General features: G+C 50.9%; 2 protein-coding genes across 6 annotated transcripts in view; one reads left to right on the top strand and one right to left on the bottom strand.

The window, feature by feature from the left end:
- The first annotated feature begins 318 nt into the window (after positions 1 to 318).
- FAM131B (family with sequence similarity 131 member B) lies at positions 319 to 9539 on the top strand. 2 transcript variants are annotated; one of them, XM_067747270.1, is made up of 7 exons: positions 321 to 500; positions 3033 to 3142; positions 3446 to 3481; positions 3795 to 3888; positions 4201 to 4398; positions 5847 to 5990; positions 6208 to 9539. In XM_067747270.1, the coding sequence occupies exons 1-7, from the start codon at positions 473 to 475 to the stop codon at positions 6678 to 6680; spliced, it is 1083 nt and encodes a 360-aa protein (XP_067603371.1). In that variant the 5' UTR covers positions 321 to 472; the 3' UTR covers positions 6681 to 9539. The 2 variants fall into 2 exon arrangements, with proteins under 2 accessions (XP_067603372.1, XP_067603371.1); XM_067747271.1 differs by lacking the exon at positions 3446 to 3481 and having other exon boundaries at positions 319 to 500.
- The window catches only part of CLCN1 (chloride voltage-gated channel 1), a 33413-nt gene continuing 15655 nt past the window's right edge, over positions 9183 to 26940 (bottom strand). For 3 of the 4 annotated variants that reach the window (XM_067747258.1, XM_067747259.1, XM_067747260.1), the window contains 11 exons: positions 22709 to 22778; positions 22412 to 22522; positions 19773 to 19986; positions 19405 to 19538; positions 16913 to 17151; positions 16517 to 16628; positions 16020 to 16096; positions 15747 to 15785; positions 11940 to 12044; positions 11752 to 11838; positions 9183 to 11214 (listed from right to left, as the gene is read on the bottom strand). In XM_067747258.1, the coding sequence (XP_067603359.1) occupies positions 10843 to 11214; positions 11752 to 11838; positions 11940 to 12044; positions 15747 to 15785; positions 16020 to 16096; positions 16517 to 16628; positions 16913 to 17151; positions 19405 to 19538; positions 19773 to 19986; positions 22412 to 22522; positions 22709 to 22778 (1560 nt within the window). In that variant the 3' untranslated portion in view covers positions 9183 to 10842. The remainder of the gene's footprint in view (positions 11215 to 11751; positions 11839 to 11939; positions 12045 to 15746; positions 15786 to 16019; positions 16097 to 16516; positions 16629 to 16912; positions 17152 to 19404; positions 19539 to 19772; positions 19987 to 22411; positions 22523 to 22708; positions 22779 to 26940) is intronic. The other variant, XR_010945671.1, reaches the window with a different exon arrangement.

Genomic DNA, 26940 nt, shown 5'->3' with positions numbered 1-26940 from the left:
GGGTGGGCCCGGGGTTCTTTACCCGGCTCCTGAGACCCAAGGCGGGCATCCTCCGGGTCTCCAGCAGCCCCCGGGCGCGAGCCCAGCGGGGACCCGGCGAGCAGCCCCCGAGTGGCTCTGGGGAAGGGCGAGAGAGGCAAGCGGCGTCAAGGCCCCCAGACAGCCCGGCTCCCCGAGGGAGCGCCGCGGCGGGGTCAGGGGCAGGGCGGGGAGGCGCCGGCGCAACCAATCCCCGGGCCGCCCCCTCCACGCCGCCGCGAGCCGAGCCGGGGCGGGGGAGCCAGGCGGCGGCGGCGGCGGCGGCGGCGACGACGGAGGCTGCCGTGGGGAGGGATGGAGAGGGGAGGGGGGAGCGGAGCCGAGCGGAGACAGCCGCGGCGCTGCAGAGCGGCTGGGGCGGCGGCGCGGCTCCCGGTGCTCCCCCCGGCGCCCGCCCCGCGTCGGTGAGGGCCCGGCCTGGAGGCCCGGAGCCATGGGCTGCATCGGCTCCCGGACCGTGGGTGGGTACCGCGGCGGCACGGGCGCGGGCGGCGGCAGGACTCGGCGGGGTCCGGTCCTCCGGCCCCTCCCCCACCAATCCCCGCGCCCCTCCGGGTCCCTCTCTCCGCACCGCCCGGCCCCGCCGCGCTCCCTCACTTTCCCTCTGTGCCCTCGCGGTCCCTGCCTTCCTCTCTCCTCCCCGTTCTCCCCTCGCGCCTCCGGGCCTCGCATCCCTCTGGACTCAGTTCTCTCCGTCTCCCTCCGGCTTCCTTCCATTGCCCTTGCCCAGGCGCGGTCCCTCTCCATCATCTCCCCGCCAACCTTCTCTCTCCTCCGTCGCCCTCCCCGACTCTCCCGTTCCCACACCCTCCATCTCCAGGCCATCGGCCTCGACTCTGCCTTCCCCAGCGCCTCCTCGCCCCCCCTCCATTTCTGGAGCAGCCCCCCGTTTTAAGGACCCCCAGTCTCAGTCTCAGCCCCGAGTCCCTTTCGCACGCCCCCGCCCCCGCTCCGCCTCCATCTGGCTTGGGTGTTTTGCCCCCATCTCTTTCCCTCTCTGTTGCCTTTTTCGGTCGTTTCTGCCTCCCCCGATTTGCTTTGTTCACGTGCATTTTCCCTCCGGGGCGGGGGCGGGGTGAGCCTGGTGCCTCGGGGAGGGGAATGGGTTCCACGGCCGGAGGCAATGGGGCCGGGCTGGGTTGGGGTGGAAGAGCCGGGGACGCCGGGGGGAGGCCGGGGGTTCGAGGGCTGGAGAGGGGTCGGGAGCCAGCTCCCAGGAGGGTGGGGCTGGCCGAGCGAGGGAACCCGGGGACCTGGCTGCACCTGTCGGCGGGGGCTGGCGGGGCGGGGCCAGCTCTTTATTTACCTTTGACCGGGGGAAGGAAGAGAGGCGCCTCGGAATTCTTCTCCCCTCAGCATTTGCCTTGCTACCCAGTGCCTTCTCCTGCACCCCGTACACCCACTCCGCTCTCACAGCTCAGCAGATTGATTCAACCCTCTCCCAAAACCCCCAATTTTTCCCATTCCGACTCCCAATTTCTCCCGCCTACATGCCCCAGTGACCTCAGGCGGAGAGAATAATTCGTATTATTATCACAAACAAACTCACTCTCCGGAAGCCTGATGTCTCTGAGACCCGATTTATTTCCATGGATACCCCCACTTCCTCCTCTGCTTTCACCTCTTCTCTGGGTTCTTTCCCTCCCCCTCCCTGCCCCCCATGGCTCTGACTCAGCTCTCCCTCTTCTACAAAGGCCACCTCCCCTCACCCCTCTCTCCCACTCTGCCCTCGCCATCTCCCTTCCCCTCAGAGGTTGTCCTCTGCCTGCCCATTCCTGCTCTGTCCGCCCAGATGTCCATCTTTCCTCTTCCCTTCCAGCCACTGGTCTGACCCATCTCACCATTCCCCTGTAGCCCCAAGGGAGAGTGTGCCCGCTTCGGAGGGGCCTTACCTCTCTCAGACCTGTCAAGCACAACCCCTTCCTCTTGCAGCAGCTATGCTGTTGCCTGCCGAATGCCTCCTGGTGCCCAAGACCCCATTCACTTCACCCCTCCTCAAGAGTGGACGCCTAATCCTAAATTCAGAATCAAAAAACTTTATGTGTAGAAAAGATCTATAAGGTCAGGTGGTTCACTTGGGTCTACCACCCAAGTGATTCTTCCCCAAGGCTTCCAGCTGGCATACCCACCCCTCACGGCAGCAGTCCCCCTTTATGAGGAGCTGTGGCCTCGGCTGCAGAATTACCATCTTCCTAGGTCCTCCAGTTTGCCAGTCAGCCCTCAAACCCTGTCCACCCTCTCCCATTGTCTTTTGTCTTCTCTCTGACTCGAATTCCTATTCTTTTAGTTCCTATTTTAAAAAGTCCCCTGCTCTCCTCCTGCTGTCCCCCTTCTCTCCTCTTTAATCCATCACTTGTCTCCCAAGAGTCAGGTAAAATGATTCCATCTCACTCTTTGCTTTCTCTGCTTTCATTGCTTCTAGGTGTACACACCCAGCTCTTGCCTCTATCCCCACCAAACCTCCTTCCTGTCAGACGAATCCACCAACTCCTCTGGGGGATCCACTAGGGAAGATGCAATCCTTGCACCTCACAAATAATAAGGCCAACACTTAGGGAAGCTTGCCCCTGGAAAAGTTCTGCCCTTATTTGTAGGAACATAATAGAGGAAAAGCACAGCTCCCGTGCACTCCCATACAGAAAGCCTCAGAGATTCCTCAGGATAGAATGGAGACCTGTTTTCCTTCTAAAACCCAGCCACTGACCCTTCCATTTAAACAACAACAAATGAGGCCATAGAACACTTTTTCCGAGTGTGCTATTCCTGACTGAGCTCAGCATTATTATCTCTCCTAACAAAAATTTGGGGCGAGTGGGGATGTAAATGAAAATAGGCAATCAGAAGAGGGAGTGGTAGTGCGAGGGCAGGGAGGGGTCTGGAGGGCCTGGCCCCCATCTGTGGCCTCAGCGTTCTGAAGGAAAAGGACGAGGACGGGCCTTCGGGTTGGGCATAGGGAGGTGAAAGGGAAGCAGCTAACCATCTGTCCATCTCAGGAAATGAAGTGATAGCCGTGGACTGGAAGGGCCTGAAGGATGTGGACCAAATCAACATGGACAGCACCAGCTCGCTGCACGGGAGCAGCCTCCACCGGCCATCCACTGAGGTGAGGCCCTCCGTGCTCAGCCCCCCTCCCAGAGGACCTCGAAAACACCCCCAGAACCACCATGCATAAGCCTAGTCCTTCGGCCACCTTCCTAAATTCCAGGACAACCTCCCAGACACACCTTCAGACTGACGCCCTCACAGAACATTTCTCCTCCTTTCCTCAAACACAAGCCAAACGCTCCACGCGGAGATCCCAGTTCCCTGTGTTAATCTCAGGAAAGCCCTCTCTACCTCACGCTCTTCTGGAAGCCCCTCTGAGGAAGTGCCCCGGGTACCCACTCCCTCTCCTCTTTCCTCACAGCAAACCCGGACTGACTTCTCCTGGGATGGCATCAATGTGAGTGCAGCTCCCCCCAGGCCTCTGCAGCCCACCCTACCTCCTCTTCCTTGGCCTCTCCCACCTGCTGCCGTAGCACACAGCGCCCCCTTCCTCCAGCGGGCACTGGGAGCCCTCACATTCTTTAGCCACCCCCAAACTCTCAAGGGTGGTTGGGGGATAGGCCTCCTAGGGACCCCCCGGGTACAATGGTAGCCTGATCGCCCGCCCTGGCTCATATCCTTACTCCTGGAAACCGTGGACTGTCCTCCACATATAAAGCACCTCATAGCCTCTTATTCCTCTGCCCCTCCTCCCACATTCCCTATCCCAGCTCTCCATGGAGGACACCACTTCCATTCTTCCGAAGCTTAAGCGAAACTCTAACGCCTATGGCATTGGGGCCCTGGCCAAGTCATCGTTCTCAGGTGAGACTCCGACCTGGGGATGCGTGCAGACAGGAGACTCCCTAGGGGCTCATGCTTTCAGTGTCCCTGCCCCTTCAGGCCTGAAGAAGACCCTCATCCCCAGACCCCGGACCTATTTGCCCTTTCTGTCAAGCCTCTCCCATCCTCCAGGCGGCCCCTCATAGACAGAGCCTTAGGGCATACCTGTCCCCTTCATGGGATGGAGTCCCACGGGGACTAGGGTGGGGGTGATGGCGGGGGCGGGGGAGGGACGGATCTGGTGCGGGTATTGTGTGATGTTCTGGAGCACCTGGGGAATGTCTGGCCCCTCAGGGATTTCGCGAAGCATGAAGGACCATGTGACAAAGCCCACAGCCATGGGGCAGGGCCGGGTGGCTCACATGATTGAGTGGCAGGGCTGGGGGAAGGCTCCAGCCATTCAGCCGCAACACAGCCACGAGGCCGTGCGCAGGGATACAGACGCCTACTCCGACCTCAGCGATGGCGAGAAGGAGGCACGTTTCCTAGCAGGTACTTGTTCCCCAGCCCCTCAAGAGACACATGTTCAGGATGGCCAGAGACCGACCCTTCAGCCTGATCCCCTATGGCAGGACTGGCTCTGTTCATGTGATACCATCAGACTTAATTTCCCAACTAGCTCTAATTTCAAGGACTCTGACTTGTTTATTCTAAGTACCCTCAAACTTATTTTTATTATCGCCTCAGAAGTTGAGGGGAGTTAACATGGGATTGTGGGTCCACCTGATGCCTTCTCTCCTACATGGTGGGACTGTCCAAACCCTGGGTTCCCTCAGTACAGGAGGAAAAAAAAAAAAAGGCAGGTATCTTAGGCTTCAAAAGTCTGTGCTTCTACTCATGTTTTATGATGAAAATGAAAGAAAAGCCTTGGGGTTCTCTTCTCGCCTTTGCCCATCAGCACACTGCAGTCATGAATGCAATTACAGGTCACATTACTCGTGACAACCACCAGATCAAGGGACCTGGGTGAGGAGAGGGTGTGTACAGAAGAGCTTTTAAAATTCAGTATAGGTACGAGGCAGGCATACGGTGTACCTACAACCCTGCCCGAGCCCTAGTGGCAGATCTCGATAAGATACCTAGGAAAAATGATAGATCTGGAATAGACAAGAGGGTTCTTTGGTTGGTGGTGTGGGTGGTGGAAGAAATATCAGTGGGGAGGGGAGACAAACATGTAGTGGGTAGTGTAGGGCAGCTAGCAATGTAAGCTTCAACTTACTCATGGCTTTGACCAACACGGGAACCCCAAGTCTACCCATCTTCATTATTCTATCCTTCCTCCCTTGTCCTTCCCAGACCTTGAACTTGATACCACTGTGGACCTACAATCCCTCCCATTTAGACTCCTCTGGCCTTGACTCCCTAGCACTAGCTACCATTCCTAAAAAAATTCCAAAGCTAAACTTCTGGAAATCCCCAATTTCAATCCCTTAGGATATCTCACCAGAAGACCCCCCCCAACTCTTTCCCCTAGGAATCCTAAATCTGACCTTCTGGGAAGTCCCCCACGATTTTGCCTTGTTTCGGGGCATATACCAAGGCTGTGCTGTCCAATACAGTAGCCACTGGCCACATGTGGCCATTGAGAACTTGAAATGTGGCTAGTCCGAATGGAGATGTGCTGTAAGTGTAAAATATCAACTGGATTTCAAAGATTTCGTATGAATAAAAGAATGTAAAATACCTCAATAGTTTTATATGGATTCTACATTGAAATGATAATGTTTTATATAGATTAGGTTAAATAAGATGTATTATTAAAATTAATTTCACCTATGTCTTTTCATTTTTTTTTAATACGGCTACTAGAAAATTTAAAATTGCATAAGTAGCTTGTGTTATATCTCTATTGAACAGCGCTGCACTGACGTCCCCCTGCCCCATGCATGTGTCTCAGGCTTCCCCGAGGTATCTCGTGCTAACTACGTTTCTTCTCCCAGGTGTCATGGAACAGTTTGCTATCTCCGAGGCCACTCTCATGGCCTGGTCCTCCATGGATGGTGAGGACATGAGTGTCAACTCCGCCCAGGAGCCATTGGGCTGCAATTACAGTGACAACTACCAGGAATTGATGGAGAGTCAGGGTGAGGGATGGTTCCAGAATCCGACCCCAGAGGCCTAAGAGGCCTCCTCAACTATCCAGGCTACCTCCATGCACCTCTGTTCTAAGACTTTCTGTTCATATAGGCTTTCCTACTCCCCCCCTCACCCACCGCCCCGCATCTCACCCTCAATTCTCTGTGCTGTTGTTACTGCCTTTGATATTTGTGACCCCACCAACCGCCGTGATTCTCTTTACAGATGCCCTTGCTCAAGCCCCAATGGATGGATGGCCTCACTCCTACGTGTCCCAGGGCATGTACTGTCTGGGGTCATCGGATGCCTGGGAAGCAAGCGACCAGTCCCTCATTGCCTCTCCGGCCACAGGATCCTATCTCGGCCCCGCATTTGATGACTCACAGCCTAGCTTGCACGAAATGGGACCTTCCCAACCTGCTTCGGGATACGCTGCTCAGGAGCCTCCAGCCTTGCTGGGGGGAGACACTGACTGGGCTCCAGGGGTGGGCGGGGTGGACCTGGCCAGGGGCCCCGCCGAGGAGGAGAAGAGGCCATTGGCGCCCGAGGAGGAAGAGGATGCGGGATGCCGGGACCTGGAGTCGCTTTCCCCACGAGAAGACCCTGAGATGCCCACCGCTCTCAGTCGGAAGGTATCTGACGTCACATCCTCAGGCGTGCAGTCCTTTGATGAGGAGGAGGGAGAGGCCAACAACTAGCTTCCTCCCACTGAATGCCCCACCTTCCACTCCCACCTGAGGGGCACGGCTGCAACCACACCCTCCCTTCCCCCAGCAGTACGGCGGAAACCTGGGCAGAAGACTCTCACGAGCCCAGGAGTCCTGGCCAGCAAAACGGAGGGCCGGGGTAGGATTTTATCCAGGCTTGCACTGTAGAGACCCCAGGTCCAGGAACTGAGGCCCAGGCAAGCAGATGGCCATGAACTTCGCTTGGCTGCGGGCTTCTGGGTCTGTGGTGGTGGAGCTCCGGTGTGTGTCCTGAGCACAGGAGCGCAGAGCGGCCCGTGGCCGGCCCCTGGATCTCAGTTCTTTGCTCCCTGATCTCGTCTTCCAGGAGCCTTGACTGTAGCTGCCTGAAGGCCTCCTTTGTCCACGTCACTCTTGCTTTTCCCAACTCTGTTTTCTTGGCTGTGGCCCAAGCTCATCCCTCCTATGAGGAACAGACCTCAGGGGCTGTGGGACATGGTTCGATGGGCACAGGGGAAGCAACGTACAGACCCCGTCTCCTCGGAGTGAGCTGGCTCTGCCCTCAGAGGTAACTTGGCTTCTGAAATCAGGAGTCACGGAGGAGGTGGACGTGGCCGCCGGGATGCACAGGGGCACAAGGCCTGTCCAGAGACCAGGCGGTCACTGGTGAGACCGAGGACAAACATGGCCACTTGTTCTGGGATCTTGACTATCCTGTGGCTGGAAGGAGGACCCTAAGGATATGGGAAAGGACCCCGCCAGGGCTGGCGACTCCAGCTCTTGCTTCCCTTTTCTGCCTTCTTCTGTCTCCTGCTCTGGGAACCTCGGGGCCCCGAGGCGGTGGGGGGGGAGGGGGGTGACACAGGATGCAGGTGTCTTGGCTAGACGGGGAAGCATGAGGCTGTGTCTCCCTCCATCTACCCCTAATTCTCTGGAGCTGTTTACACTTTTCTCTCTGCCTTTTCTACATTTTTATAACTTCTTGGGGACTCAGGGGTGAGTAGGGTGGAGGGAGGGGTCCGGTGCTGTCAGGCCCCCAGCCGGGGCAGGGTGTCTGCCAAGGAGGAGCGTGGGCTCTGGGCTCCCTTGGCCCCTCTTCACCGACTCCCAGGAGGGCCTCACAGGTGTCCCCCCACCCCCCGCCCTCCTGAGGAGAAGGAGAGGAGGATCTGGGTATTCTTCCTTCCAGGATGTTTTACAATGAGGCATAAGCCCCTGAAACTGCTTGCCCTCTGCACCCACTCTCCATTCTGGTGGGGACTTCTGCACAGCCCTGGAGCCCCAGCACTCCTGTAAGACGTCCTGAGGGCAGAGGACAGGGTCGAAGGGTAGAGTGAAGAGACGGCAGCACACTGCCCCTCCCCTGCTGCAGCGGTGTCCCAGAATGAGGAGGTTGAGAGTTGGGGTGCTTCTGTCCATCTGTGACCCTGCCTCCGTCAAGCCCACAGTGTCATACACTTGTGCCCCTGAAACGCAACCGAGGCCAGGTCCACATCTTCTGGGGAGGGGGAGGATGGCTACCTGAAGTTGGTTCTTGGAGGAAACAGGACTAGGCATGGCGAGCACAGGTAGCTGAAGTCACCTCATCTAAAACTGTTAAAGGGTTGTGCGTGCTCACGTGGCCTCACTCAGGCCCTCGCTGCTGGCCTCGCCCTGCACTCCTGCTGCAGGTCCTTGGGGTTTTGCATGTCACAGTTCCCTCCTCTCACGGGGTCCCCGTTTTCTTATCTTGTGCAAACTGCCCTCTCTAAGGCATCATCCTTTTCTCTTAATCTCACCCCCCTCGTGTCCCATATTCCGCCCCCGGACCACAGCGGACATCCAGTCCAGGGAGCGGGTTCACGCAGCACGGTTCCTTTTTCGCTCAGGGCTCTGTGGAGTTAGGAAAGGTCATCTAAAGCAGTGTTCTTTCCTCCCACCTTCACTGAGGAAGCCAAACGGTCCCTGCTGGTCCCTGCCAAAAGACGACTAAAACTCAAGGGTTCTAGCAGAGTTCGGACGTGAGCGTGAGCGTGGCCCAGCATCCCTGGGTGCTGGCATCGCTGCTGCCCAGAGGTCGGGCGGGGTGGGGGGGGAGGCGTCTCCACTCTGAAGAGGGAGAAAACCTGAGGAGCTGGCCTGAGACCCTCTCAGGACTCTTCTGGAGGGAGGAACTGCCTCTCTGGTGCTGGGGGGGGCCAGGGTGCATGGGGTTTGCTTATAGCCTATTTTAGGGGGAGGGGAGGGGCATGTGCAGGAAGAGGCTGTTGGGGGATGGGGGAGGGTTGCTTTTCCCTTGGGGTTAAAGGCTGTGCCGCACGTTTTACAGCAGTCCCAGAATGGGGCTGTTTTCATATCATGGTGAATGAAACTTCTCTTGCTAAATGATTTTCTTCTGGTGTGGGGGGGTGCCCTTTCATTGTGAGTTCACTTTATTAAAGGAAAATCCAAATCTTCCATCCCTCCCCTCCCCCCACCCCCGCCCCGCCCCCCCCCCCCCACACCTTCCTTCTTATCCTTGTGTCAAGGAGGGAATCTTGGTGAATGAGTTTATTACCTCTTCTCACCCCAACCTGTACATCCCATACTCCGTCTTCCAGGTCTAGGGAATATCCATTTTTATGGCCAGTCTTAGCATGTTTTCTTAATGTGACATTTCCACCCCAAGCCCAAGAGAGATTCTATGACATATATTACAGAGAGAATTATATATAAATATATATATAAATATTATAGATTATATACACATGGGCTTGGGCTCGAAGGCCCACAGCCAGCCCCCCTCCCCAGGCTACAGCCTCTCTCTCTTGGCCTGGGGAGGCGGAAGGGCTGTATCGCTGGAGAGGGCTCCAGGCTCTGTTCAATGGCACTAAACGACGTGGTGGCACCTTCGGCTATGAGTGTCTTATTTGGGGGATGATGGAGGCCGGGCACAGGGTGGGGAAGGAGGAGAATGCTGGGGAGGGGGCACAACTGCAGAACTAAACGAGGCATAAAAGAAGGGATGGACAAAAGCCCTGGGGGTGGGAGCAAGGGTCTCTGGCCGCTCAGAGCACCTGGGACCACTTATAGAAAAGGCAGGGTGATGGCAGTCTCCCTGTCGCTGGTTTGGGGACGATAAGGATCTGACTTCCCAGGTGTGGGAAGCATGAAAAAGGTCTGCCATCTTGACGCTGAACCCCTAGAAGAGAAACACAAAGAACCAGTCCCTAAGAAGGTATAGTCTCTGGGTGAACCAGCGGCCCAGCTGCCCTGAGCTCCCACTCTTGGAAGGAGAAGCCCCAGCTAGAGCACCTCAAGGGCAGAGCTGACCCTTGGGCAGGACAGATCAAGGACTACAGCGGAGAGGGAGTGACCTGGAAACTGGAAGATGTGATGTGAGATGGGAGGAATTTCTGCCAGAGGGAGTTAAGTAAATCCATTGGCCGCAGGACTGTTGGGTACTGCCCCTTTCACACAGAGCCTTCCTGCGACCTTTCCTCTTCCAGGCTGTCCCCCACAGGCTCTTTATCCATGCCTCACTGCTTAAATGGAGGACAAAGGAGGGGGAAGTGGGATTGGCCTTTCCCCGCCCTAGTAATGGCTCTGCCCCGGGACAGATAGTGGGAGCCAGGATGGAGTCTGGAGGCAAATTTCAGGGAATGGCTGTGGGCAAGTGGAGGACGGGGTAGGGGGCTCTGAGAGAAGGGGCTGTGGACAGTTCGCAGGTACACTCTGGTGTCATCAGTCCATGAGGCCATGAGGTGACCCCGTCTCCTCCTCCCACCAGTCATCCTGGGCCTGCCTTAACCCCACCCGCCCCCCGGGAAACTGACGGGGGATGGGCAAGGCCAGGAAGACACTGGGACAAGAACACTGGGGAGTGTGGGGGAGTGAGGGGGGCCAGGCAGAGGCAGGCATTCCCCACCCGCACACAGGCAAACTCAAGAAGCCCGTGGACTACCAGGGGCCCTTCGCAGGGGTTACAACCACCGCCTGTCTGGGGACGGGGGGACACGCCCAAATGATTGACCAAGGCTACTCCTGCCCAGATCCTGGCTCCTTCTCCAACACGATCAGGATGACATTTAAAAATTCCTAGCAAAGGCCGGATATTGGTGCGATCTCTCCGGCTTCAGGAAATACCCTCTTCCACACAGGTCCACCCTCTAGCCTGGGTCTCTGGCTGGTCTTTATGCGGCGGTCTGGGAGGCGCTCAGAGGACCATTTCATCTTCATCCTCATCATCGGTGGATCGCAGACTGGGGCCCTGCAGGATGTCGGCCAGCTCCCCCTCCGGCCCCGGAGCCCCCGCCAGCTCCAGTTCCTCCAGCTCACTCTCTGCCTTGGCCGGAGCCCAGGAGAGAGGGGGCTCTGGGGAGGCGGATGGCACAGGGGTCTCTGGGGAGGCAGGGGCCACATCCCCTGCCCCAGTGGCCCCACTTCCATCCTGAGGCAGGCTCCAGGCCTCTGCAGCAGGGAGTGGGCCCCCAGGAGTCTTTCGAGTCGAAGTTGCACTCCGGAAGCTGGCAAGGGGAGGGCGGAGCTGCACCCCAGACTTGGTGTGCCCCTCAATGGCCTTCTGCAGCTGCGGGGCAGAGGGAAGGGGAGAGAGGGTACAACATGGGGAGGAAAAGAAGAAAGGGGCAGTGAGAGAAACAGACACGAGAGAGGAGCAGACGATAAAAGGAAAAAGCATGGGAAAGCAAGGTGCACGGCGAGGATGGATCAAAAGGAGACAGAAAAAGGAAAAAAGGGGCATGATGGACAAAAAGCCCCACCTACAGAGCAGTGAATCTCAAGACCCCTGACACAGGACCTCCTTCGGCCCCTTCCTAGCAACGCTCAGGCCTTCTTCAGCCACTTCCCATCTCCTCCTCCTTCCATGCACCACCACAGCGCACCCCTATGAAACCATGACTCGGGCCCTGAACCCCCATCCCAAGCCCATGCCGTCCTTAGAAGGGCACAGGGCTGCACTTCCGCCCCCCTCCAGTCTCTGCATGAAAAACAGGAGGGGAATCTGGAGGAACTTCCCGGATGTTAAGGCCACCCCTGCCCCCCCCCCACCCTGTATCCTGTGCCCCACTCTTCCTCACTGCTCAAATGGGACCATCGCTCTTACCTCCTCCAAGGCCAGCACCCCCGTGAGCTTCCCCATGCTGGTCACATACGCAAGGTGGAGGCCGAGCAGGGAGAAGAGCGTGTGAGTCTGCGAGGAAAGGGCGGCAGGTCAGCACGCAGAGGCCCCGCACGTCCCGGCCCTCCCAGCAGCCCTGCTCGGCGGGCGGTGGGCATCGGGCAAGGACTCGCCTTGTGCAGCGACGTCTGCTCCACCAGCTGGAAGGGGGACTGGTCAATACAGCAAGAGTCAAAACAGACAGGCTGGCTCAGCTGCTCTCGTTCCCAGGCCTCAATCTGCCGGAGAGGAGGGCCGTCACCCAGTATCAGAGCCCCCTCAAACCTCAGATCTTGACCCCAAACAGCCCTCCTCGCCCTGGCCCAGAAGCCTGAAATATACAGTGAACCGTCACAGCTCCTCCAGACCACTAGCCCTCTTCCCTTTCCCCCAGGGAGCCGCACCGCTCTCTTCCCTCCTCCAGCCCCAAATCAACCTTCACCCTCAAGGTGCTCAGAACACGCTCCTTCTTCCTGGTGCCCCAAACACTTATTTCCAACCCATCTTTCCAGCCTTATTTTCCACTACTCCTGTAACACCCACAGCTCCAGTGAAGCCAGATGTGCTTCCGCTTCTGCGACTGCTGTTCTGGGTTTCCCCAAGAACCCCACCCTGCGCCCATACCCTACGCCTGACACTCCGGGTCAGACGTGCTCTGCCAGGCTCTCCTTTTCATCTTAGGCTGGCGTTTGTCTTAATTCTGCCCCCTGGGCGGAACTCCTGTGTGCTGTGTGCTATCAGTTGCTGTGTGTCATGGAGAAACCAGCACACTGACCTTTTACACAGCAGATCATGGCAAAGATTTGTTGGATTGGAAGAGCTGTCCTGGGTCACGTGGCACTTTGTTGACTCAAACAAGCCGTTTCTGTGTGTTTGGTTTGGTTTACATTGTTTTGTCTATGACCGAAGCGTTAAGGCAAAAGTTGAACTTTCCTCTGGATTTTAGGTGTGCACGTCGAAAATCCCCAAGGTTCTAAATAATCCAGTATCGCTCTGGTTCTCATAAATCACTTTTAAATTTTCCGTAATCTCTTTTCAGGCAGTCCCTTCCGAATGAGGTACTACTTTGTTTTCCTGTTTGCCCAAATCTATACGTTTCAAGCTTCAGAGGACGTCACCGAAGGCCATCCCCTAGTTCTCGTGTCCCGTGTTTGGTCCACAGTGCTGTGCTTTCCATCTGTCCTGTCCTGCTCTTTCTGGACTGCAATCACACCTCCTCTAAACTCTCACCTTCCCTGACTATAGGTTCACACAAAATTCTCACAGGATGGATGACCACTTAGCAGGTATGTTGCAGAAAGGATTTACTTATAGGACGGGGGGCAGCCCCTTGCCAACCCGGGTTTGGCTTGTCCTGTCTTCCTGGAGCATTCTATGATCATTTCTGGCCTCCCTGGTTCCTTTTTTGCCTGCCCTTAGGGAACAACACTAACAGAACCATTTCCAGTGCATATGCACCAAGCCCTTCCTCGGTGCCGAGCATTATTCTAATTGCTTCACTCATTGAATCCTCTGCAACAACCCTATCATTATCCCCATTCTACAGATGAGAAAACAGAGGCATGGAGTGCTTAAGTGTCTGCCCAAGATTACACAGAGGTGGGCTTCTGACCTTGACTGCTGATCGTGTTCCTGGGACCCCCAGCTGTTTTCTGCTCTTTGTCTGATGTGTTCCATGACTTGAAAACTCTCAGCATCAAATACAAACCAGGGCTCTAACTGTGTGTATCCCTAACAGAGCAGCAGAATTAAACAAGACAGAGGACTTCCCTGGTGGCTCAGTAGTTAAGAATCTGCCTGCCAATGCAGGGGCCACGGGTTCGAGCCCTGGTCTGAGAAGATCCCACATGCCGCGGAGCAACTAAGCCCGTGTGCCACAGCTACTGAGCCTGCATGCCGCAACTACTGAAGCCCGGGCGCCTAGAGCCTGTGCTCTGCAACAAGAGAAACCACCGCGATGAGAAGCCCACGCACCACAACGAAGAGTAGACCCCACTCGCCGCAACTGGAGAACACCCGCGTGCAGCAACGAAGACCCAACACAACCAAAAATAAATTAAAAAGAAAAAAAAGCCATAGCAAGGACTTCTGGCAACCTAGAACGGAATTCTTTGACTATTCCCCAAGGTATCATCTTGATGTTGTCAAGGGTGTCATCTTGATCTAGCCTGAAAACTGTGTTAAAATATCCTGAAGTTTGACTCCTACTGAATCTTATCCTTTCAAAAAGTCTTGGTGGTTCCCATGGGAGTTGAGAGCTGCTTAAAATCTTCCTTGAGAAAGATATCACCTAAAAATGTATGATCTATCTTCTTTTGATCCCTAGTTGCATTTTATTTCCAGCGGTCATTAAATAAGCTCACTGATCAGCTAGTTGGCTTTCTTCAGTGTATTAAAAATAAAAAGTATTGGGCTTCCCTGGTGGCACAGTGGTTGACAGTCCGCCTGCTGATGCAGGGGACACGGGTTCGTGCCCCGGTCTGGGAAGATCCCACATGCCGCGGAGCGGCTGGGCCCGTGAGCCATGGCCGCTGAGCCTGCGCGTCCGGAGCCTGTGCTCCGCAACGGGAGAGGCCACAACAGTGAGAGACCCGCGTACCGCAAAAAAAAAAAGTATTATTGGTTTGAGCACCCTAGTAAGGCACTCCTTATTTGTAGTTATGGCCTATCTGATTCCTGCTTGTGGGCAGAAGGAATAGTTCGATTTTTTCCTTCTGTGATCATCCATTTGATTTTTTAGGTCATTTATCAAAAATGTGTGTGTGTCGAGGGGTGTCAAGGGGAGAAGGGGAAGACTGCCTTTCTCTCTTGTCACTCACCACCCCCTCCTCCAACCCTGAGTACTTTTAATTCTTAGCACATATATATTCTGGATATCCAGTGGATGTTTATTTAAAGATAATACACATTATGGTATTTTGTCAGCTACATACTTTTTTTCTTTTTTTGCAGTACGCGGGCCTCTCACTGCTGCGGCCTCTCCCACTGCGGAGCACAGGCTCCGGACGCGCAGGCTCAGCGGCCATGGCTCACGGGCCCAGCCGCTCTGCAGCATGCGGGATCTTCCCGGACCGGGGCACGAACCCGTGTCCCCTGCATTGGCAGGCGGACTCTCAACCACTGCGCCACCAGGAAAGCTCAGCTACATACTTTTAAAGCTCTACCTTTCAGCCTTCGAAGCAAGCTGCATTCTTTTACTAAGTGGAATGGTTGCTAATGGATGCTGTCGGTGTCTCTCCACACGCCGGGTTAGTTCTGATGGGCACAGCTCAGCCACCTGCTCCCACTCACTGTGCCACGTTCTGTTCACTCGGCACAACCAAACCCACTCAGTGCTTGATTTTCCCTCTCATGAATTCTATAGGGGATAGTGATTTGTCCCAATGAGGCGCCACTGTCAAAATCTGCCCTCAGTTTGTGGTTCTTCCCAGTCTCGCTTCCTGGAATCTTCTCATTGTCCACTGTCTCAGGACCCTGGTCAATCCAGCAGAGTAACCTCACCAGACACGGAATGCCCCACCTTAGTTTCAATGCTGTTCTTCCACATTGGTTTGCGTAAGTGCCGGCAGCCAGGCGCCATTTTCCTGCAGGTAAATCTCACCCATCCCGCATAGCCTCTGCCTGGTCTAGAACTTCCCTAATGTCTAAAAGCTCTAAGGGTCATCCTAGCACCACGGGCGCATCTACACACAGAGGTTCAAAACCTCCCTCTCCTGAAATGACGCCGGTCCCCATGAGGACACCGCCATGTTCCCCTACCTCCGAGCAACGTGCTCAGTACTGTCTCCATGGTCACACCTCATTTCCAACCTCTCAGAACGCTTTCCTGCCTAGACTCACATGTTACTCTTACAACAACACAATGAAGAAGGTCGAAAAAAGTGAGCAATATGTTCATGTGACAAAACAACCCACCCCAGGTTCCTGTTTCCTTTACTTACCTCTTCAGGTGACATGTTATCCACTAAATCCTCTGAATCCTAGAGAAGAAAGACATAGGTCCAAGTTCCTTCCCTTTTCTTCCAAGTGGAACCACAGCCATCTCTCCCTGGCCAAGCCACAGATGCCTCTTTCCAACCCATCATCCCTTCCATATGATGAAGCTTCTTCTTGGTGGGACCTCTTCTCTCCTGATTTAAGGATCATGGGTTTCTTGCTCCTCAAAGACAAGCTCCCTGTCCCATGTCCCCCGCCCCCAACACATCTCCTCTCACCTGGGTCATTTTCTTTGTGGGGCGAGCTCTGCCCAGCAAGCAGCGTAGCAGGGACTGAAAGATGGAGGGTCTTTGACCTGAGAGGAGTGGTGAGTGAATGGAAATGGAAAGAAAGCAATATCCATCCTGGGAGGAAATGGTCAGGGGCTTCAAGTGGTCCTGACACTTCACCACAAAAGGTCCATACTTCTAGGTGCTTCACCTCCACAGGAACTCTCCCCTTCCATCCTCCTAATCCAGCCCTTGCCCCCATGCCTTGGGATGGTAACACGGAGACTCGAAGAATAGAAACCCCCTCCCACCATCCTCAGGCCTCACCCCTCCTCATAGTAGGAGCCCTTAGGTTGAGGAGTGCCCAGACACAACCACAAGGCATGAGGCAAGGGTGAGGTGCATGATGGGAGAATCTTTACCTGCAGTCTCAAGGGTGAGGTGCATGATGGGAGAATCTTTACCTGCAGTCTCAAGGGTGAGGTGCATGATGGGAGAATCTTTACCTTCAAGCTCCGGTGCTTCCAACTGCTGTTTGTGGCCGGGCAGGGGCCCGTTGGGCTCTTCGGGGGGCAGTGGAGCAGTAGGAAAGGAGTGAGGAAGAGGAAGAGGAGGCAGCTGTAAAGAATAGAAAAAGTTCTCAGTCCCAGAGAAGAGGCTACCTTTTCCTGTCTTTACCAGGTGGTGTCCTGGGAAACCCATCTACCTCTATTCAGTTCAGAAGTCCTTATAGCACTTTGAATTCTCACGGTACCATCAGTTGCAAACTTATCTCCTTCAGTCCCTGGACCCAGGGGCACTTGTCTCTTTGACTTTGTCAATAATCAGCATCTTCCCTCTCTCTTCCTATTTTCCCTTTGCCCCATCTATCCTGTTCACCCGGCCCCTCCCAGCCCACTCACCTCGGGCTTCCCATAGAGGTCCTCATCTTCATCCTCATCCACAAAGGCAAAAGACTCAGGTCGACCCTGGACGCCACGGCGCCCCTCCCCAGCCTGCCGCACCTTCCCGTCGAAGGGCAGCTCTGACAACTTCCTTGCCATGTCCTGGGCTAACTGCAGCCTCCGTTCAGGACACAGGTGATGCTGCAGAAGGGACTGCAGTTCTGAACGCTCCACGGAGCCCAGCAGGATCATCGAATCTGGGGGAGATCCAAGCTCAGCCTGAGGGCCCGCTCAATTACCCTCCACCCCCACCCTGCTCGGCAGGATGGAGTCAGGGACAGAAGCCCAGCACCAATCTTTTTTCAGCTCTTACCCTCTCTTCCTAAAAACTCATTTCAAAAGTCTTCCAGGATTGATCTCACTCAATCCCTATTATTTCACCCATTTAGCACTTAGAGCCCCAACTGGTAGTACACTAATTGGTGCTAATTTGTACTTATTTTGATGCAGCCCTTACACAGATTGTTTGTAAACAGGTGAACCTGGTATTAAAATAGGCTAATCAACACTGTCTCCAAAAGAAGACACATTAAAAGCCATTCATACTGAGATGAACGAATATACTTTGAAGGAAGTCTACAAGGATATCTGATGTTTAATCACTTAAAGACTCTGGGTCCTTGTAGGTATAAACAGAATGCCTACTTTTCCTGGGAAGGTCTTTTATGTATTTATCAGAATTCTGCTACTATAATTAACATTTTCATTAAGTTTTGAGGCCATAAGATCGCAGCAGTGTTACTGAGACAAATCTTACCATGAGGTCTTAGTCGTTATTATGAAAACCCTGCAGCCCGTCGGCTGTACCCCTATTCCAGTGAGAAACCACTGCGTTAGAGGCCACTGAAAGGTGTTTGGGATTTGGGAAAATATTAAAACTAAGCTAATTTGAGTAGTTTGGATACTCTGATGATCTGAACTTAGAGCTAACAAGTTAAATGGCTCCAAATATCCCTAAATGATTCTATTACACTAATACAATCATTAGACACGTATTTATTTAATATCCAGTAAATACCTATAAGGAGACAGTCTGAGTGAGACAGGTGTTATAGTCTCTGCCCTCAAGGGATACACAATCTACTGAGGAAGATAAGACACAGATATAGAAACCACAATAAGAAATAATACAAAGCAAGATTAAGTGCCAAAGGTGGGCAGAAAGGATGGTGAAGGAGGTGAAATCACTGCTCATTAAACACGTTCACTCCTTCATATGGAACATCTGCTCCTCAAATTGGGCATTAAAGAACAGCTATCACTTAGCTAGGTAGCAATGAGAACCACATAAGGGGCCGTAAGATTTCTAGCCAAGCCTCATTATTCTCGGATTCCCTGTTTGTGAATTCACCTACGGGCTTAAATATCTTTGTAACCCAAAATCAATATTTGCAGTACTTTTCCCATCATTCATAGACATGTGCAGAGCAGCAAAAATTTGAGTTACCCCACGCACACATTCCAAGCTGAGTCTGAACAAAGTGATGCTCTGCCCTTTTTTTTTCCAGCTTTCATATTGTAAAAAATGTTCTTTCGTGGTCCATTGAATGCCATGTTTTTTGCATTTTTTGTGTTGGTGATTTTGCTGTTTTTTAAGGGTTTTTGTTTTTTAAATTTATTTATTTTATTTATTTATTTTTGGCTGCATTGGGTCTTCGTTGCGGTGCGCAGGCTTCTCATTGTGGTGTTGCGGAGCATGGGCTCTAGAGTGCAGGCTCAGTAGTTGTGGCACATGGGCTCAGTAGTTGTGGCTCATGGGCTCTAGAGTACAGGCTCAGTAGTTGGGGCACATGGGCTTTGTTGCCCAGCGGCATGTGGGATCTTCCCGGACCAGGGCTCGAACCCGTGTCTCCTGCATTGGCAGGCAGATTCTTAATGACTGCGCCACCAGGGAAGCCCAATTTGGCTGTTTAAAATAGCCCCTAAGCAGGAAGGCTGTGCTGTGCCTTATGGAGAAAAGAAGTGTGTTAGATAAAAGCTTTGTTCAGCCATGAGCTAACCTTCTGTTGGTCATGGTGAGTTCAATGCTGATGAATTAAATAAGGTGTCTTTAAGGAGAAACACACCTAAGACAAGTGTATGCTTTGATTACTTGAAGAAAGTGTTGTGACCAGAGGCTTGCAGGAACCTCACCCTCAATTTTCTCTAGGAGCAACGGTTCAGTATAGTGTCCCTAATTCAGTGTTCTTGGAAACTTTATAGAACATAACTACAAGGACTAATGAGAATCAACTGTATTTCTTTCATTGGCTTTTTTAACTGTCTTCTTGTGCTTGTGTTATGGCTGTGTTTTTCCTTCCTTGAAGATGACCATGTTCCCTAAGGCTGAGCGTTCTGCAGCAGCCTGGGTGGCCCCTTAGACAAGCCCACACCACAGTGCCGCCTCCACTTCTGTGGAGCCCTTGTTCAGGTCACTAGCTCAGGAATCTGCTTCCTTCCCTCCCACTGACCTTTTGAATCGACCAGTGGTAAAGTCTTGACTGTGGTGGTCTGGAGCAAGTTTCGCAACTCCCCATAAGTGCAAGAAGCTGAAACAAACTTCACGTCCCGTACCATGATGTCCTCAACAAAGACTGTAAATTTGCTGCAGAGGGAGAAAGCACAGGCAGGGTTAGCCTTACCCCATGCCTGTCCCTTCCACTCCTCCCGCCAGGCCTGCCATGCATCTGATCACTCATAATATTTATGAAGTGCGTGGGAATATAAAAATAAGTAAAAAGCAGTGCTTCCAGACGTTGACCTTAACCTCATGCTCAATCTCAGAACCTCCCACACCAACCCCATCAAATCTGAACTAATTCCAGCTGGTGCCTCTGACCTGAGCTGGTTCCAACCAAGGTCAGGCAAGTAGGGTAGCTTCTTGACCTGGATGATGCTGTCATAAAGGGAGGGCTGCAGGCTCTGAGCCACCATGTTGGCCAAGATAACAGCCACCATCATGGGTAGGATGTGAGCGATCTGACCCGTTAGTTCGAAGCAAATCACGGCTGTGGAGACTGTGTGGGATACTGCACCAGTCAGCGCTGCTGCTCCTAGAATGAGACACAGGAGCGTACCGGTGGGTTAGGGCTCCCTTTCTTGTCATGGGGGCTACATGGGGATGCGACGGGAGTGACACAGGGTGGGGACACATGATCCTGGGCAGTGCCAACACTCCTGAGATAACCATTTGTCAGGAGTAAAGGGTTAGAATGCTGAACTGTTAGAAACTCGTCGTTTTGATCTCATTCTATGACCTTCGGCAATTTACAAAAATTTTGTGTGTGGCCAAAGTTTCATTTATAAAATAAAGATGGTGATGTGGCATCTATTCCTTGCTTTGAAAAGTTTGGATCACTCTTAACTGAGCATTTAAAAACCCATTTACAGTGTTTTCCCTTGGACCTCAGGTTTTGTTCTGTTTTGTTTATAAGTTTATTTATTTATTTTGGCTGCGTTGGGCCTTTGTTGCTGCGCGGGCTTTCTCTAGTTGTGGCGAGAGAGCTACTCTTCGCTGTGATTCGCGGGCATCTCACTGCGGTGGCTTCTCTTGTTGCGGAGCATGGGCTCTAGGCGTACAGGCTTCAGTAGCTGTGGCACGCGGCGGGCTTAGTTGCTCTGCGGCACGTGGGATCTTCCCGGACCAGGGGTCGAACCCGTGTCCCCTGCGTTGGCAGGCAGGTTCTTAACCACTGCACCACCAGGGAAGCCCAGACCTCAGGTTTTGATGCCAACAATTTATGAGTGGATAGAGTCAAAATTCAGGAATCATGCTGTAGACTTGGATCAATGAGATCCTGATTCTACTATTTCTCAACTGTATGAATAGAACTTAATTCTTCTGGAATCCTATGCTCTCATCTCTAAGGTGAAAGGCGTCATTAGATAAGTTCTAAGGCCCTTGCAGATCTAAATCATTATGATTCCATAAGCTCTTAGACAATAGAATCTGTCTTACTTGTTTTTGGTTATGTTTTCCCACCAACCAAAATAGTCCCTAGTGTATTAACTATATTTGTTATTTAAATATGGGAAGAGGGCTTCCCTAGTGGCACAGTGGTTGACAGTCCGCCTGCCGATGCAGGGGACGCGGGTTCGTGCCTCGGTCTGGGAAGATCCCACATGCAGCGGAGCGGCTGGGCCCGTGAGCCATGGCCGCTGAGCCTGCGCGTCCGGAGCCTGTGCTCCGCAACGGGAGAGGCCACAACAGTGAGAGCCCCGCGTACCGCAAAAAAAATAAAATAAAATAAAAAAATAAACATGGGAAGATATTCTATGAGAAAAGATGCTGGGGAAGCCATACATCAAAATGGAACAAGAAAAAGTCACAAAAGGGAAATATTGGGAGGAATGATTCTCCTGGATGGTATACCCAGTATCCTTCAGAACATAAACTAACACAGGAGCTATACTGGCAAAGGTCCACCAGGGAGATTGGGGGGATACCTGAGAGGCATGAAGATGGGGAATAAGAGCAGATGACTCTTATTGATGAAGGAGGTTTTTGTAAAGAACTATGACGGGGGAGTAAGGTCCCTGTATGCACTATAAAGCTGGTTAGTTCTAAATCAAAGGGAGGCATGGCCGAAGATGTTACGGGATTTCAGTGAGGAGGGGAGGGAGGGAGGAAGCATAATAATTCTGGGGCATACACTGGTCATTTTGTTAGACATGGCTTTTGGTTGGAAGGGACTATAGATTTAACGGAAAAAGATTATCTCAGACTCTCAAAATGTTAGGGCTGTAAGACACCTCAGAAGTCATTTTAGAATAAAGAAACTAAGGTGCAGAAAGGCCACTAACTTGCCCCATGGTTATCCAGTGACAAAAGACAGGGATGAGTCCAGAGCCCATGTTTCTTAGCTCTTAGTCATGTGCTCTTAAGTCCCATTAACAAGAGCACATCTGCAGGTTAAGAGTATTCAAGCCAGTCACCTGCACTGTTGTTTCCACGATTCTTTGGGAAAAAAAAAAAACCCTTACCAAGCATTCAGAGGTGGTCCTAGGTGCTCTCATCCTTGTTATCTCATTTATTCCCCATAATCCCTTTTCTACATGAAGAAACTAAGGCTCTCGGGCTTCCCTGGTGGCGCAGTGGTTGGGAGTCCACCTGCCGATGCGGGGGACACGGGTTCGTGCCCCGGTCCGGGAAGATCCCACATGCCGCGGAGCGGCTGGGCCCGTGAGCCATGGCCACTGAGCCTGCGCGTCCGGAGCCTGTGCTCCGCAATGGGAGAGGCCACAACAGTGAGAGACCCGCGTACTGAAAAAAAAAAAAAAGCAAAAAAAACAAAAAACTAAGGCTCAGAGATGTTTAATAAGAGCTAATGAGAGTCAGAGCCAAGGGTTGATTATGTGAATAAAAGTTGAATTAAACAACATTACATTAAAACCATATTGTGTAGCCTGGAATACAGATATCATGGGGGAGTTCGAGTGTGGGTATTTGGGGTGACAGGAGGGTGGAATGTGTCTCACCAATTACTGCATAGCCCCCAGGTAGGATCTTGTAGATGATGTCATCAAATAAGATACCATCTGGGAAAAGAATGGCCATGATCTCTCCTACCAGCCTTCCAAATGCAGCTCCTAGGGAGAGACAAAAGGAAGGAAGGCGTTGAGAGATTCAAGGTCTTTATCCTCTTTTTTCAGAGCCATACCTCCTTGGGCGTTAAGACTAAATACAAACCCCCAGCCTTCCAGGCCTTTTCTTATTTTCTCAGTACACTAGATTGCAGCCATCAGTAAGATCCCAGGCTTCCCATCAGAACTTACCGAGCACAAACACAGGCATGAAGCCTCCGCAGGGTATGGGCATAGTGGTGGCCACGATGGACATCCAGAACTGGGGTAAAAAGAGGCGTCAGGACACCCTCTCAACTCTGCCCAATACACACACACACACACACACACACACACACACACACTCTCAACTTCCTTCCCACTATCCTCCTCCTTCTTGCTTCAAGAGTTACAGACATCCTGGGATAGCTAATCCTTCTGGAAGCCATCCTGTCTGTCACCCTTCCTCCAGAACCAAAACCACATGGGGCACTCAGGCTAAGAGCTCACCAAAGACAACACTATAAGAAGGTTCAACCCAAATTGTTCCTACCTGGAGTGATAATATTTGCCTTTAGGCAATAAAAACAAGGAGTGAGGCCCCAGAGGACTCCTCTGTCACTGCCCCCAAAAGGGCCCTAGCCTACTGTATCCTCTTAGCCCACAAAGGTCACCTCAGCTAAGCAGCCTGAGCTCTTGAACGTGGAGGATACCTTTTCCTGGCCAGACTGTTTCTGAAAAAAAAGCCCCAGCTCTAAGTGGCAGACACCTTAAAGTCATAGTGACTTACTGCATGATTGCTTTAGCTTCACTACGATCATTTATTTACAAAGCCATCTATATGGCAAGCCTCACAAGGGAACCCGGAGTGAAGAGAGTCCTGCCTCAGCCATTTCCTTTAACATCAAATCACCTTCAACAAAGGATCAGAAAATCAGATCTGTCCTGACCAACCTGCAAGAGCCCATTGAGAGAGCCAGCTAAACCAGCCAGCGTGATAGAAAGGACCTCCAAGGCCAAGGTAGTATTCCAACAGGAATTGGGATGATTTGAGCAAAAGCAATATGTACATTCTGCAGCAAAGAACGCAAAGGAACTGAGAAACCGAATGGAAAAAGGAGGAGTGGTTGACCTTTTGAAATATCTGTAAAAGAAATAAACATATGAGACATGATATGAAAATTAAGCAACAGGTTTATGTATCATTTCCCAAATAAGTAAGCCGATCTTAGAAAATGATCTCAAACTAATCTGGTGAAAGATGACAACAGCTGAAGGTCAAAAAAAAATTCCCAGGCTCAAAATATTTACAATTTAAACACTGCACGAACTTTATTGTAAACTAATGAGAAATAAGTTTCCTAATTTTCTGAACCTTAGAGAGAGAGTCTTTTGAGCCAGGGCTGTCCTCAAGAGACAACCTCTGAGAAGAGGCAAAATACATATGTCGCCATTTCAGAATAGGACTGTTTAAAACAGTGGAGAGCAGCAAAGTTAAACGTACAATTGAAGAGGATACAGATTGCAAATTCTTCGAGTGTGTAACAAGAGTGTATCTTGTTGTGTTTGCCTTCTCTCAGCACTGGCACAGTGCTCAGTAAATGCAGGCAGGATGTAGGTAGGTAAGTTAAGTAAGTAGGTAGGAAGGAAGGAAGGATGGAAGGAAAGAAGAGAGTTTGGTCAAACAGTATTCATGCAAAGCAGAAACACGTAGAGCTAATATTTGCTTAAAACATCCAACAGTAATGCTTTCAGGGGAACTTGTTTAAACTGCGGATGACCAGACACCACTGGAAGCTACCCCATCAGACTGTCTGGAGACAGAGTTCTAGGTGCTTGTAGGCGTTTCTTAAGTGATCCTGACATACAACATTTTGAGACCCCTTGAACGATTCTGTACTGTCTCTTAGGAATAAGTACATGAAAGCCATAGGGTTTTTGTAGGCTCAGGTTAATCTGAAAGCTCCAGTAATAAAGATAATAGGTGGCTGACTGGTCTGATTTCAGAGGATGAACTTCAGATTATCTTCCAAGATAAGTGTAAGAATAGCAACAGGATCAGGGGACACTGAAGTTATCAACTCCTATAGCACAGAGAATGACCCGAGACTAGCATTCTTTTTGAGCTGTTAGCACATGAAAGGGAAGATCCAGAAGCAGGGTAAGTGATCTGGAATACCAATAATTCCCAAGATTTTAGACAGCCAGTTCTAGAGAACTGGGAAACCAGAGACCCCTTATCACAGATTCTACTTTATTTAAACCCTTCACAGGAAGGAACCATAGGAAGATTAGGCAAGAATGCTACAGAGCCTCAGGCAGTACTGAGAACTCAGGGATCTAGGTAATAATGTTAGACTTATTAAAAAGGAAACTGAGATGTTGTAATTATATTCATACTCATTATAAACACTCCAGAGTTACAACATGGTGATGCCTTCCATGTCTTAAAATTGAGAAGATGGAAGTTCCCTTCATCAATGTTATAAAGAGCTGAACTGAGAATCTTATCTGTGAGCACTGAGACTGCCAGAAGACCACATAAGCTAAATTTCAAATCAAACTGTGGACAAATAGTTCTAAGTCACTTGTATGTTTTAATGTGCCTACGCACCCTATTGTCCGCACTTTGGAAATAACAAGGGTATGGTTATGCATCCAATGATAAGACAGTGAAAATGCTGGAAGCAGTGATTACTAGGTAATATCATGGATTTATAGCAGTGAATGGTTTTACATTTAAAATATTATAGAATAGCATAGGCCTGCTTCAATCTGTTGGGCTTGAAATACAGCCCAAGAAATGTGAGTTTCTTCTCGATTCACTTATTATGTAGACATTGTTGAGGATGTGATTCAGTGAGAAATTAATAAGAATGACATAGAGTTGAGTCCTGCTATATAATCCAAGTAGGCTTCTCAGAATAAATTTTAATCTGTAAGGTGAAATCCAGAGATATACTTGGGAATCTGAGGAAATGAGGTCAGGTGGGAAGGAAATGTTGAAAATACATACAGAATTTTGTTTCTCCAAAAATTTTCAAACGCTTAACATTTCAAAAGTATATATGATCCCGAAGTTACCGTACAGCTCAGTCTAGAGGAGTATCAGAAAAACACCATTGTTATCATTGAACAAGAAATCCTGAGATGCCATCAAAACTTGGACTTGGTTACCGCACATGGGTTTGTATGCTCAACAACCAATTACAGGAAGCCGGGGTTTATAAATTAGAGAAGATAAGCTCTATAACGAAAGTCCCCAAATCAGACCCCTAACAAGACACGGAGAACTTCTTTATGATAAAAATATCAAATCTTTTGAAGGAAGAAATGAAAATGATCTAATTAATAAAGTGGGTGTGCAAAATATGGAAGCCACAGACCCAATTAATCCCCCTGGAATGGAATGAAGAAGAACATACATAAATACAGCCTCCAGAAACCCCACAGCAAATCCTGAGAACGTAAGTGACAGAATTGGAACCTGGTATGTCAAGCACCTGGTATCTCTAAGGATAAGACCATTGGCAAGCACATTAAATGAGCAGCAAAAAACCATGAAGGAAATTTTAAAATAATTTTTTTCAACCATAAGCGTTAGATTCACCAAAGATCAATAATCAAGTATTACATATTTGGCACACAGTAGCTGCATGAGAACATTTATTGAATAAATGAACCCACTACAGCTATTACAATATAAATATAACTTAGTGACTCATATCCTGGGGAAATATAGATTCACAATAAATATCAAGAATAAGTTAATAGCAAGGTACGAAAAAACATGAAAGATTAATATGGACAGACTGTCAAATGAAGGCCCTAATATATAGAGGAAAATGTTGGGTTATTCAAGCAAGACATACTATTAATAATCAGGCAATCATCAAAAAAGAGAAAAAAAAGGCAGCAATTATAACAGATGTCACAATCAGTGATGGAAATAAAAATATACTTGTATAAGGCAGTAATTGAGAAGTCTATAAACACGTGATCCTTAATGGGCCAATATAAAAAAGAACTGTTATAAAAGAGATCAGCTTTTGTTTCCTAATTGAAGTTAGAAGAAAATGGTTTAAGAATGGCAAAATCCTCACAGCCTCACTACCTAAATAGAGAATGATAACATTTATAAAAATTATTTATAGTCACTAATAAAGTGGATTTAAATATTTTATCCCTTTTGTAATTCTAGAAAAGAGATCATCCACTAGACTGGGGAAAAAATGGATATGCAAATCATCTGAAAATGGATAATCAGATGCATGGAGAATGAAGTACCTAATTATCTACCATGTGGGGTGATTTGGTTAATTTATCTGAGGTCTTTACACAGTTATCTGTATTGCTAAGCTCTGTATTGCTAAGCTCTTGTCCTTACTTACTTGGCTGCTGTCTCAATAATTTAGCAAGCGGAACCTTTAGAAGGGTTATAATAA

Source organism: Pseudorca crassidens, chromosome 8 (genome assembly GCF_039906515.1).
Source record: "Pseudorca crassidens isolate mPseCra1 chromosome 8, mPseCra1.hap1, whole genome shotgun sequence".
NCBI lineage: Eukaryota > Metazoa > Chordata > Mammalia > Artiodactyla > Delphinidae > Pseudorca > Pseudorca crassidens.
This window is presented reverse-complemented; position numbering and strand designations above follow the sequence as displayed.

Bases quoted from the DNA above. Each gene is read 5' to 3' on its own strand.
- FAM131B (XM_067747270.1), top strand. From the start codon at position 473: ATGGGCTGCATCGGCTCCCGGACCGTGG. The intron at 501-3,032 runs GTGGGTACCGCG...TGTCCATCTCAG, and splicing joins CATCGGCTCCCGGACCGTGG to GAAATGAAGTGATAGCCGTG. The intron at 3,482-3,794 runs GTGAGTGCAGCT...TCCCTATCCCAG, and splicing joins TCTCCTGGGATGGCATCAAT to CTCTCCATGGAGGACACCAC.